This window comes from Coturnix japonica, chromosome 26 (genome assembly GCF_054131305.1).
Source record: "Coturnix japonica strain WE chromosome 26, WE-NBRP24, whole genome shotgun sequence".
NCBI lineage: Eukaryota > Metazoa > Chordata > Aves > Galliformes > Phasianidae > Coturnix > Coturnix japonica.
In genome coordinates this window covers 4,270,530-4,283,279 of record NC_140688.1, presented here as the reverse complement: position 1 = coordinate 4,283,279, position 12,750 = coordinate 4,270,530, and the positions used below count along the sequence as shown (strand labels likewise).

Here is a 12,750-nt window from a genome sequence, read left to right as displayed (position 1 = left end):
TCCACAGGTTAACCCCATCCACTTGCCTGGGGCTGGATCTTCCATCCCCTTCATGGAGTGAGAAGGTGGGAGGTCTCTGCAGCTGGAAGAAAGATGGATGTGGTGTGGCAGAACTTTGAAAAAGCACTTGATGGCTGCTTGGCAAACATTTTCTCCCTGGTGGTACTGGTAGCAGGTTCTTAGTGCTGTAGGTCTCAGGGTGTTTCACTGTGCAGATGACACTATTTCCTCTTCAGAGATGGGCAAAAGAGGGGGAAAAAATGTCCTGATGAAGGCAGACTCCACTGAAAGCTCACAGGTGCCAGCTCAGCAGTCTATTCATCAAGCTGCCCTGCCTTTAGCGTTATCACAGCAAAGATTGAAAAACAATTGCATGCAGCATCTCAGCCATCTGTAGTCCATTCCAGCCTCTGGGACATATACTGCCTTGGGAACAGCCCTTTTCACACTGACAAAGTGGTAAGTCCCAGACCATCTTCTATCCCTTTCCACGCTCAGCTGCTTGTACTCACTGTTTACTTGTTTCTCCTTCAGGAAGAGGCAGCTGGTAGCAAGAAACGCAGGAATCCTGCAACTCCTCCATCCCTCGCAGCCAGCTCTCAGGGATGCCCAGCACTGGGGGTCTGCTGGACAGCAAAGGAGGGTTCACAGCTCCTGGATGTGGCAGCAGGACACCGGGGTTCAGTTCTGATTCTGCTATATATCAGACACCTTGAGCTATCCTTAGCTCCGCTGGCCATGAAATGAGAGACAAGCAGAACTAATCTCCCATACACACAAAGGAAACACTTTCATCCATTAATCTGGCCATACAACTAGGAGAATCTCAGGGCAGGCACTAATTGTAGTTTTTCCAGTTTTGTTTTTCATGCACCAACAATAAACAGCCTGATTGTTTCATTATCTGCAAACTTAATGCACTGCACAATTTCAAATCCTTGCCATTGCAGAGAGAGTACTCTCACCATCTCTCAGCACAGAGGATTTTTTTGGATAGAGCTTAAGTTAGATTGCTGTTGCATAATCAGTGTTTCATTAGGGCAAGCTGCCAGGTCAGGGAACATGTAAATCCCTATAATATCTGTCCTGGTAGAAATCCTACTGATCTAATCCAGAGAGATCCCAGCTCTACATCAGTGGCCCCTACCAGATGCAAGCACAGATAGACACATCACAGCCTCCTGCATTCTAGGGACTGTCATTGCTATGAGATTTTAATCAGATCCTCCTGGACCAGCTCCCTCCATTGCCACACCCAGGGCCAGGCTGATCAGGGGCTCATCCAAGATTCATTAACTCTGGTTCCCCACATTTTTATAATGAGCTTGTGGTGCCATCCATTCTTTTCTGCCTCCCTCTGCAGTGACCACAGGGATCACTTTGTCGGATGGGGAAAGCCAGCAACTCCAGCAGGAAGAGCAGCTGAGTGGGTTTTCCCTGTATTAAACTCCAGAGGGAAAGACACAAAATTAGTGACTTTTCCTAAACACACAGTCTGAACTGACAGTCTGTAGCACAATTTCTTTTGTCCTGGCTATGCTGTGCACAAGGAAGTCTGCTCTCCCCTGGCTCTTGGTGCAAATGCCCTCCGACTGCAGGGGAGAAAGGTTATACTCACATAAGAGAAGGAGTTCATAAGTTGCTCTTCTTCATACAAACAGCACCCCTGAGCAAAGACATGCTTTCCTCATGGACACAGGGAGCTGCAGAGCAGAGCTGAAGCTGCAAGGAAGCAGCCAGATGCACATCCCACCAGCAGGCAATGGTACATGGTATTTCTCCTGCACCTACAGCCTGGATGCTGCAAGTCATTGGGTTTGTGCAACTGCAGGCTCAGCATGAGTCTGGCTCCAACAGCAGGTGGTCTGATGAATCTATTTGAGGCTGCTTTCATTCGTCAGGCCACTATGGTCACCTCCTGGCCCCTCTGCTTTCCCAACCTGTTTCCAAGTAGTTCCTCATGCACTATAAGGATACAAACCCTCAACGGATTTCCTTTATCTTCCTGCAGTGTATTTGTTAGACGCTGATTGGGTCCTTCTTTGCATTTATTACTCACCAGCTGCCATTCCCACCTGCATCGTTGTGGATGCCTAGCAGCTCCAAATGACAATATGGATTTCCACCACCTCTTACACCTGTGCTCATAGCTGATCTTTTGCTGTTCAGTATTCAGCTTTAGGTCTGTCCAAGAGCTTTTGCACAGCCTTCAGTAAACAGAGGAGACTACACTGGTATTCAGTGACAGAAATCCATTATTGCCAATATTTGTTAGCTTTAATAAGGCCATGATGAAAAAAGCAGTCACCTTTTACATGGCCTTTGGCTATGCCTAGGATACAAGAGAAAATCTGGCAGTGCCAGTCCTATGAGATACAGAGGGCCACTCAGGAGGTTTGTAGTCAATTGACTTCAAAGAACCTCAGAGTGCTCAGCAACCCACAAGAAGAGCTTTGTTTATAAAAGCAAAAAGACTCCAGTCTTCAAAAAGGGCAAGAAGGAAGACCCGGGTAATTACAGGCAAGTCAGCCTCACCTCTGTCCCAGGGAAGGTGATGGAACAGCTTGTTCTAGATGCCATCTCCAGACAACTGGGTGATATGGAGGCTATCAGGAGTACTCAGCATGGGTTCACCAAGGGGAGGTGGTGCTCGACCAACCTGGTCGCCTTTTATGAAGATGTCACTAGCTGGGTGGACAGGGGGAGGGCGGTAGATGTAGTCTACCTTGATTTCAGTAAGGCTTTTGATACTGTCCCCCATGACATCCTTATAAAGCTGAGGAAGTATGGGATAGATGAGTGGACAGTGAAGTGGGTTGAGAATTGGCTGACTGGCAGAGTGCAGAGGGTTGTCATTGCCGGTGTGGTGTCTGGCTGGAGGCGTATAACTAGCAGCGTCCCCCTGGGGTCTGTACTGGGTCTGGTCTTGTTAAACATCATCAGCGACCTTGATGAGGGGATAGTGACCACCCTCAGCAAGTTTGCTGATGACACGAAGTTGGGAGGATTGGCTGACATGCCTGAAGGCTGTGCTGCCATTCAGCGAGACCTGGACAGGCTGGAGAGCTGGGCAGTAAGAAACCGGATGAGGTTTAGCAAAAGCAAGTGTAGAATCTTGCACCTAGGGAGGAATAATTACATGCACCGGTACAGGCTGGCGGAAGACCTGCTGGAGAGGAGCTCTGCTGAGAGGGACCTGGGCGTCCTGGTGGACAACAGATTGGCCATGAGCCAGCAGTGTGCCCTTGTAGCCAAAAAGGCCAATGACATCCTGGGGTGCATTAAAAAGAGCGTGTCCAGCAGGTCGAAGGAGGTGATCCTCCCCCTCTACTCTGCCCTATTAATGCCTCATCTGGAATATTGTGTCCAGTTCTGGGCTCCCCAGTACAAAAAAGACAGGGATCTCTTGGAGAGAGTCCAGCGGAGGGCCACAAAGATGGTGAAGGGCCTGGAGCATCTCCCCTATTAAGAAAGGAAATGCCTTGTCCAGAAGCAAGCAGTGGGCTGGAGAGGGCACCAAAACGAAACCCTGCTTGCACCTTTCCCTCTCCTCATTCCACATGCTGACATTTATTTTAAGAGCAAAAACAAGACTACAGTGAAGAAAGCTCCAGAACAACTCAGCTACTTTATTCACCCCCTTCTCTTTCCACTACAGAAGATTCTCAGAAAACCTCCAAGAGCCACGTTACTGCTCTGCTGACCCTTCTCTGGGATGCATCAGTGCGCTCAGAAATGACTGAGAGCAACACATGCACACAGACACACAGCAGATCCCTACACAACCACTTCTCCACTAGGAAACAGCATCAAAAAGCAGCTGGTGGGAAGAGTAGAAGTGGAAAGCGGGCATGGTGAGAGAAGTGCTTTGGGCAGCAAGGAAAGGCCATCTGAAGCTCCTGGGTTAAGTCCCTTCTGCAGAGGGTGTCGGTGATGCCGTCTCCTTTGCAAACTCTTCCTGCATGGAGAGAAGCATTGGTCTCCCTCATCCCTGGGCTCTCCAGCATTTTGAGGGTCTCTCCTGCTGGGGGTTTTCCCATGAGAAATGAGGCACCAGCCCTGAGAGAAACTCTTCCTGCAGGAGATGCAGTCCTAGTAGCTACCTGTCCTGTGGACTGCAATGTTTAATGAGGACTGAGCTTTGCATGAAGTTCTTCTGGGAGTGTGAGGAGCTCTCTGCTAGGCACAAAGCCCTTCTCACACTCAAGGCTTCCTGCCATTTCAGCTCACTGGTGCAGACATTCTGGTAACACAGCAGATGGGATTCTCTGAGGGAGAGAAAAGACAAGTTCCCAGGCATCTCCCTGCATGCAGGCCTGGCCAAAATGTTCTAAAATGTCTGACAGAAGCTATGGTCTCTCTCCTGTGTGCATATGCTGGTGCAGCTTCAATTCAGAACTCCCTTTGAAGCTCTTACCACACTCAGGACACTCACAGGGTCTCTTTTTCCTGATGGATGCTCTGATGCAGTGTCAGCTCAGAACACCTTTTAAAGCTCTTCCCACACTCAGGACACTTATAGGGTCTCTCTCCTGTATGGATGCGCTGGTGGAGCTTCAAATCAGAACTGCTTATGAAGCTCTTCTCACACTCAGAGCACTTATATGGTCTCTCTCCTGTGTGGACGCGCTGGTGGATGGTGAGGTGGGTTCTCCCTTTGAAGCTCTTCCCACACTCAGTGCACTTGCAGGGTCTCTCTCCTGTGTGAATGTGATGGTGGATGGTGAGGCTGGAACTGTTTTTGAAGCTCTTCCCACACACAACGCACTTATACGGTCGCTCTCCTGTGTGGACACGTTGGTGTATTTTGAGTTTAGAAATACCTTTCAAGCTCTTCCCACGCTCAAGGCACTTGTACAGTCTCTCTCTTCTGTGGATACACTGGTGGGAAGTGAGGCTCCCACTGTCCGTAAAAGTCTTTCCACAGTCAGAGCACTCAAAGGCTCTCTCTCCTGTGTACATGCACTGCTGGCCAGTGGGGTGGAGTCTCCATTTCATGCTCTCTGCAGAATCACAGAACTCGTAATGCCTCTTTGCTGAGTACGTGCACTGGTGGCTAGTGATGCTGGAATCCAGTTTAAAGCTTTTCTCACACTCAGTGCATGGATTCTGCTTTTTCATCTGGCACACATCCTTGCTCCTGGTTTCCTCAGGCTGCTTTGGACCTATGTTGGAGTCCACTGGGTTCCTCAGTGTCATTCCCAGACGCTTTCCCAGGGGCTTCTTGATGTGCTCACCCTGACCTTGCTGCAGGACTTCCTGGACATCCCTTCTGATTTCTTCCACAGAGATGCGATTCAGCTGCATTTCCGCTACACAATTTCTCTGCGGAACCTCCTTTGTATTTTTGATCCCATCAGCTGCTGGATGACAGAGGAAATGCAGCAATAGCACACGGTGCCCAAAATAAAACACAGGCAGAGAAGGCTCTTACAGCCCCAACATTCCCCTTCCCTCCAGCACCTCACCTGGGCTGAGGTCTCCTGGCATGGCCTCAGGGCTACGCACATCTGGGATCCAGGGGTCTTCCCCTCGTTCAAGCAGGGAGATCAGCATGGGCTTGGGGGCTGGAAGTGGAGCTTCAGGGAGAGAAACAGGGAACAAGAGAGCATTTCCCTCATGCTGGCACAGTGCCTGTTCAACAGTTCCACTCTGTGCCCCTCCCCAAGGAGAAACCACCATTTAGGTCTAAATGACACTGTGCCTACAGCTTCCCTTGGAGCAAATCTCTGAACATTGTGAAGGGATATTTTTTCTTTCAAATTAACTTTACAACAGCTTATTTGTTTTCTTACAGTCTACCAGAGGTCAAGGCATCAAAATGTTGATGGCAATTGCATAGAAAATCCTCAATTCCATAGCAGTAACCAGGGATTCATCTGTGAGCTGGAGCTGGTGGCACCAAGCAACACACAACACAAGGGCTGGTTTTCTCCCTCCTGGCTGATGCCTGCTTGCCAGCACTGACTCTGTGGCTTTGATCAGAGTGCCGTGCATACTAATCCCTTCTGAAACTCATGCTTTTCAGTATCTCCTTTCTTGCTGGCACTGTGGTGTGAGTCAATATGTAGCTGCATGGTGTTTATTCAAGGCCCGGCTTGCAGAGGCTCATTCTGCACAGCCAAAGGTGCCCTAACGAGGAGGAAAGGCAGACAAGCTCTCACCCAGCGAGGCCACACACTGGTATGTCTCCAACATCACGTCCCGGTAGAGCTCTCGTTGCACAGGGTCCAGCAGCGCCCACTCCTCCCTGCTGAAATACACGGCCACCTCCTCAAAGCTCACGGGCTCCTGCAAGCAAAGAGGCTCCTTGCTGGGAACAGCCAAGGCCCAGGCAAGCAGCTCGCACAGGACAGAACCTCACACCCCAGCTGCTTTTCTGTCCCCAGCACACACACGCTGGCTGAGGGCACCTCCCTCTTCCCCTGCATTCACATCCCTGGCCCCTTGGCCTCTCCTGCCTGCTTCCCCAACCCCTACCTCAACTGGATGTGCTGCGGCCATTTGCTGCTCTCCTGCAGGCTGGGATGATCACGGCTGGAAGGCAGAAGTTGAACTGGAGCCTGCAGAGAGAAGAGAAATGGCAGGGGAGCTGTGAGGGAATGCAGCAGTCCCAGTCCCAGCTCAGCCCTTCTGCAGGGCACTGCCCAGCCTTGCAGAGGAAGACAATGAGCTGCAGCACAGGAAACAGTCTGGCTCAAAGAGATGAACCGTCACAAAGCTGTCTCAGACTGGGAGGCTGAAACAACTGGTAGCTGACACTTAGTTCAACAGCTGAGACTGAGAGGGGACTTAAGACAAAGCACGGCAAGGAGGCAGTCATCTTACCCCAAAAGAGGGAGCAGCCCAAGTGCCCCTCCAGCTCTGCTGCACAGCAGCGGGCTGCACCACAGGACCTGCCCTCGAGCAGGGCTGTTTCTGCAGCTCACACCTGCACAGAGATCCCTTGCAGCTTGACATCAAGACTCCTTCTCAATACAGATCTTCTGTAAGACACCCGTGGTTACTTTGGAGCTTTCATGTACTCTCTAAGGTTCTGTCTTAGAGGGACTGTGCACGTATGATTCCTTCCACACAAAGCCTTGACCAAGCTTGGGACTAGGAGAGGATCCAGCCACATCCTAGCTCCTTACCTCTGTGGTCTGAAGACATGAGAAAAAAAGGGGAACTACTCTGAGCCTCGTGACTCAATGGGAGGGCCTCCTGTAGGTGTGTGCGTAACCCTACCCTCCATGCAGTAAATAACCAAGTGTATCCAGCCACCTCTGATCCTGCTGTGTCACTGTTAAATCACTACAGCATATCCCTATTATATCAACAAATATAGTCCTGCTTCTCCCTTAGGAGTGTATGCTGTGTTTGGATCCACTTGTGACCAATGGGCAAAGTCTGCAGGATGGCAAGAAGGGAAACAAACCGATGACAAGAGACATGAAGCACGTCCCAAATTCTTCTGTGAATGTTCTCGTGGCTACTGCTGTAGTTGAGCAGAAAGCAGAGGTCACTGGGGGCAGTAATAGGATGCAAAATGGGAAAGGTGTTATCAGCATCGTGTCGGGTTTGGAAGTGACATATGAAGCAAAGGAGAACTGCACCGGTCTTCCCAGAATCAAAAGCGACTGATATTCCACAATATTTCTGCTGCACTATGTGGTGCAAGTTGTGCAGGTAATGCTTATTCACACAATAAACGAAGACCTCCCCGAGTCGCCTACAATCCTTTAGGCCACACATCCTCCACCTGTAGGGTTTGGCTCCAAACAGATGCAAAACTGCACCCATAGCACTAATTAAAGGCACTGCCTCTACACAGTTAAGGCAAACAGAGGCAGCAGAATGACGGCTTATTGCCTGCCCTAGCTGCAGTTAAGGAAACTGAAGAGTGATACAGAAGGAATGGGAAAGGGGAGTTTTATTGGAGGTCTGAGTGGTGAAGGAAGTTGAGGACATACAACAAGGACAGCCTGTGCCAACTGGGGGATCTTTTGATTGACTGCAAGCACGCCTAAAGGGGACGGCTACCCAGGAAAGAGATGCAGTGTTAGAAAATGGTATGGCCATCCAACCATCCAGCAGGAGGTGCAGAAAAGCACCTGGTTCATGGAAGAACACCGTGAATGCAGCCCCCAACACTCAAACACAGCAAGCCTGCTGGAGCACCACCTCCACAGATCCGTGAGGGAACACCTGGTGGCAAATGGATTAAATCCTCTGGCAGATGTCCGTACATCCTCTCAGGAGTGGAAGTAGCCCTGGGCTTGCTGAAATCAAGCAAGCCCTCAGAAAAGGGTTGGGAAAAGTACTCTGTAAAGGTGACTGATGTAGTTCTCAAAACCACCTACTGCTGATGTTACCTAAAAGTGGTGATGGCTCACATTCCTCGGGTAAGGAAGTGCAAAACGGCGAGGAGTCAACTGGATGGTTCACACTTCTCAAATAAATAGGATGGCTTACTTAAACACAACAATAAATCAACAAAACATCCAACCACATGGAGATTATTTTTCCATCTCCTGAGAAGAGAGAGTATCTGACAGCACTGCAGCCAAACCAGCCTGTGACGGTCACAGCCACCACCAGCCGATGCTGTGCTGGGAATTTTAACTGAACCGTGAAGGCAACTTATCGAATAGCAGCAGTGCTAAACAGAACAATTAAGGCAATAAACAACCACGTGGTTACAACAGCCTTGTTAAGCAGTTGTTAGAGCACTCCAGGACACCTGCATGATATCAATAAATTCATTCCTCCCTCCCTCTTCAGCCGAGCACGCAGACTGCGCTCACTGCCAGGGGACGCTCTCAGCAGCGCGTGCCCTTTGCAGAAGGCACCTGGGCTGTGCTTTACTGACCTGCTGCTGCTCGGCCGTGTTCTCAACGCGTGCTCCAGTCAGCCCACAGGCTGCCAGCTTCTCATCGTCTGTTCCAGAGCCCAGTGCCGGAGCTGCTGCAGATGCTGAACGTGCTCAGGGCCCGCAGCTGTGTGCTCAAGGCATCTGCAGCTGCCGGGACAGCCTGAACAAAAGCCTTGCCAGGGCTTTGCACAACCCCAGCTGAGCCATCAGGCAAGCGCTCAGCAAACAAAAGGTAACGCCATTTCAAGGGTCGCCAGAGGCACGTGTTGCCCGCAGGGTCCCCAAAGAGAAGCTGGGGGCTGCCGGGGAGGAGGAGCAGGGCGAGTGCAAATTTCCACTTGGAGGCTTCACATTAAGACACTCCAAAGGAGGCATCGGGGGGTTTAAAGCTTCCGTCAATCCACGCGTGCACAGCTGCAGAGCGAGGCCGTCTCGTGTCTCCCGTGGCCCAGAGGAAGAACTGCAGCCCCAGCTGCGCTGTGTTACAGAGATCCAACCGGGCAGCAGAGCACGCTGACCTCCTCTGCTCCCTTCCTCACTGTCCCAGCTCCCAGCCCGTTCCCGTGCCCCTCGGAGCCCAGCCCGGGCTGCATGAACTGCCGCCCTGGTTGCAGCCCGTCTGGGCCAGCAAACCTGCTGCGCTGAGCGGGAGCTGGAGCCGGGACCAGGGTCCCGCCTGGGGTACGGCAGTGCGGGTTCCGCCCCGTCCGGGGCCGCTCCCCGCTCCTCTCCCGGTGCTGCTGGCAGGGGGCAGGAAGCGTGCGCTCCTCTGCACGAGCCACGAAGGGCACCTACCTTGGGTGCGGAGCAGGCTGCTCCCAGCTCTGGTGCAGGTAGCCGGGCTCCTCGGAGTCGCGTAGAGCAGAGGACGCCGAGTGCCCTCAGCCCGGAGCTGGCCGCAGGACGGCCTTGGTGCACCTCCTGCCACCGCGGTGCTGCCCGGATGGCTTCCAGCCAGGCTCTCGCCTCTTCCGCACAGGCTCAGGAAGGCAGGAATTCCCACAACGATCACGCCCAGAGCTCGTTTTCATGGCACATCTGCCCCCGGGGGATGGCGATGGGAAGGGGTGCGGGGGAGGAGGGAGGGAGGAATGGGGGCTGTGTTTTGTTACGCTAATGAAGCATCGCTTTCTGCCGGCTCTCTTTGCTTCCTTCGGTGGGGACATTCGCACACCCTTGTCATCAGGCATCCCTCCCTTGCTGTCCTGGCGTTCCTTTCACTCCTCTCCCCCACGAGTATGTCCCAGCAAGAGGCAGTCTCCGGTACAGCACCAGAGGACATTGTGTGTTGAACAGAACTCTTGCAATGGAACCGAGCTGTGGCTAGGAGCTTTACCCAGAAGCTGCTGTAAGAATACAGCAGTAAAAATTTCCCCAGATCCTTGTCTAAGGGTCCTAATAAGTCTTCTGTGCAGCGATACCTTGCGGTTCTGTGTGGGTTTGTGGTCCGTATGGCTGGCCATACCTACCCTTGAGTTGCACCGGGCAGTGTACTTGGGAGTGACCTCACTGGAAGAAAAGCAGTGTGCAAACTGCAGTGGGAAATTGCATTTAGGAAAGCAGGATATTGAGGTTCGTTTTCTCGTGGATATGGGTGCTTCTTACTACCCATAGATGGTTTTGTAACAGTGTAGATGCTACTGCCCAACGGGAAAAGGTTTCCTTTTTTGGATTAATTAAACATAAGCTAAGAAAACAAGCAGGAATACAGAAATTCTTGTACCTGCCAGGTTACTCTGGCAAGAAATTGAATAAAACTGGAGCTAAGAGTGCAACAATATTGACTGATTAAAAACTGTAACTCTGGCTTTAACACAAACTGGGCAAAACAATGTTGTACCCCCAGGAGTTACAGCAATCTCAAATATGATACACTTAGTGGTGTGGGCATCAGGGCCAAAAATGAAGCCCTAAATAGAAGTTAAAAGCAAGAGCTTGCCTAGTCAGGGTAAAGCGGTGCCCTTTGAGGGTATGGGACTGTAGGAGGATAAAAGAAATAATAGGTAACTTTTTGGAGTTTGGATTCCAATTTTGATAGCAAGTGCTGTAGTTTGGTACAAGACTTGAGGGCAAGTACTAGAATAGTTGAATGGATACACTCAGTGGTGGCAAATCCGTGCACTTTATTAACCAAGTTAAGGAACGAAAAGATGGAGTTTACCTTCTGGATTTGAGGGATGTCTCTTCTGCCTGGTTTGGCCAAAGGAAGCCTAAGGTTTCATAGTTTCATAGTTTCGTGCGGGTTGGAAGGGACCTTAGAGATCATCGAGTCCAGCCCCCGGGATTCGAGCCTCTGTGTAACAGAGCGGCACTTCTACCACTTGCGCCACAGGGGGGATTCGAACTCCGGGCTCCAGTGTTGCAAGGCGGCGTCTTTAACCACTGCGCCACCGGGGCACACTTAGGTTATTTGCCTTTGAAAAGGAAAGTCCTGATATGGGGAGAAGAGTCTCAGTTAACCTGGACAGGGTTGTGAGAACAGCTGAATGATGGTCAACTCATGAGCCTGAGATCTGGGATCCTCCATTCTAGGGTGGAACTTTACTGCAGCACGTGGCTGCCACAGCAACAAAAGGACTGTGTACAATAGACTGAGAGTTTGCTGAGTTTCTTGGTTTACAGAAAGCACAAATAACTCAACAGGAAGTGACATATTTGGGAAATGAGATTACAGCTGGACTTTGAACCTTAAGAACTGCCAGGAAAAAAGTCATCTGCCAAACCCCTGAGCTGCAAATTGCCAAGGAAGTGAGTAAGGGATGGCCAGGGTGCCTGAGGGCGGTGGCTGCACTGGTACTTGTGGGAATACAAGAAAAGCTGTTCAGAGCAGCAGCTGTGGAGCAAGATAAACAGCATGAGAACCAAGGACACCTCTGCAAGGAGAAGAAGGGTCTCAGAGCTCTGATTGGATACGTGCCTGCATGGACAGTTGAAAAGGGTTCTGTAGAATGCTTTGTTGACATGTAAAGGTGGTTGGGAAAGTTGTAAGGGCGGACGGGAAAGTTAGAAAATAACAACTTGTGAAGGTCTATAAGGGATGTGAGAACTTGTATTAAACGATTTGGATCGTTCACATCTGAGTCCGTGCCTCAAACGCTGCAAACGTGGTGGTGATAGGTTGATGGTTGGACTTGTTCTTAGAGGTATTTCCAACCGTAATGATTTTTTTATTCTATGAGGGTTAAGGACTCCAGGACAGTATCAGTGAATACTTCATTCATGGCTTGAAAGCTGAAGCTTGAAGCTGCTGAGGTTGAATGAGGAAGAGTATGTCCTTTGATGTGGTTGAAAACTGATCTTGAACAGACTTTCTCAACAGGATACTCTTTGGTTGGGACAAATACAGAGGAGTGTATTTGTGATTTTTCTTGCACAGGGTCAGTGATCACTGTCTGCACAACAGTTTTAGGAAACAAGAAAAGAGAAACAAAAAAAAACTGCACGGGACCTAAGTAAAATGAATTCTTAATGACTGACTGTGCTAGTGAAACATATTGAGTAGCTTGAAGCTTAAGACAAAGGAGTTAATTGCTTTGTTGTATGTGACTATATGAAGGGTTGCTGTAAAGAAGAATAGTAAACTTGTTATATGGCAAACAGGCTATGAACTAGTGGTTGTATCAGTTAGGAAGATTCGTGTTAGTTACTGCCTTTGAGTAGTAAAGCTTGTAGAGCTTGGGAAGAATAGGTTGGAAAAGCTACAGAATTTTCATCAGTTACAGCTTAGACATATATTGGGGTTAGTCTAGTTATGGATTTTATTGCTGTAAGACATGAGGGATGGGCAAAATGACTTGTTCCTAGTCCCTCCCAGTGCTGTTATTCTGTGCTGCTTGTGTGTTTTCAGAAATCTATGTATTACTTACTATTGTGCCTTTGTTCTTTAGTTGTCATTA

General features: G+C 50.1%; 1 protein-coding gene and 1 long non-coding RNA gene across 3 annotated transcripts; one reads left to right on the top strand and one right to left on the bottom strand.

The window, feature by feature from the left end:
- Positions 1 to 229: 229 nt before the first annotated feature.
- LOC146756703 (uncharacterized) lies at positions 230 to 911 on the top strand. Its single transcript, XR_014937266.1, has 2 exons — positions 230 to 459; positions 535 to 911. It is a non-coding gene; the product is annotated as an uncharacterized LOC146756703 (long non-coding RNA).
- Positions 912 to 3,609: 2,698 nt separating this feature from the next.
- Positions 3,610 to 8,034, bottom strand: LOC146756702 (uncharacterized). 2 transcript variants are annotated; one of them, XM_085524025.1, is made up of 4 exons: positions 6,481 to 8,034; positions 6,165 to 6,291; positions 5,469 to 5,579; positions 3,610 to 5,363 (listed from the first exon to the last, which is right to left on the bottom strand). In XM_085524025.1, exons 1-4 carry the CDS (start codon positions 6,502 to 6,504, stop codon positions 4,432 to 4,434), a joined length of 1,194 nt encoding a protein of 397 aa, XP_085380151.1. In that variant the 5' UTR covers positions 6,505 to 8,034; the 3' UTR covers positions 3,610 to 4,431. The 2 variants fall into 2 exon arrangements, with proteins under 2 accessions (XP_085380151.1, XP_085380152.1); XM_085524026.1 differs by having other exon boundaries at positions 3,610 to 5,360.
- Positions 8,035 to 12,750: the final 4,716 nt, after the last annotated feature.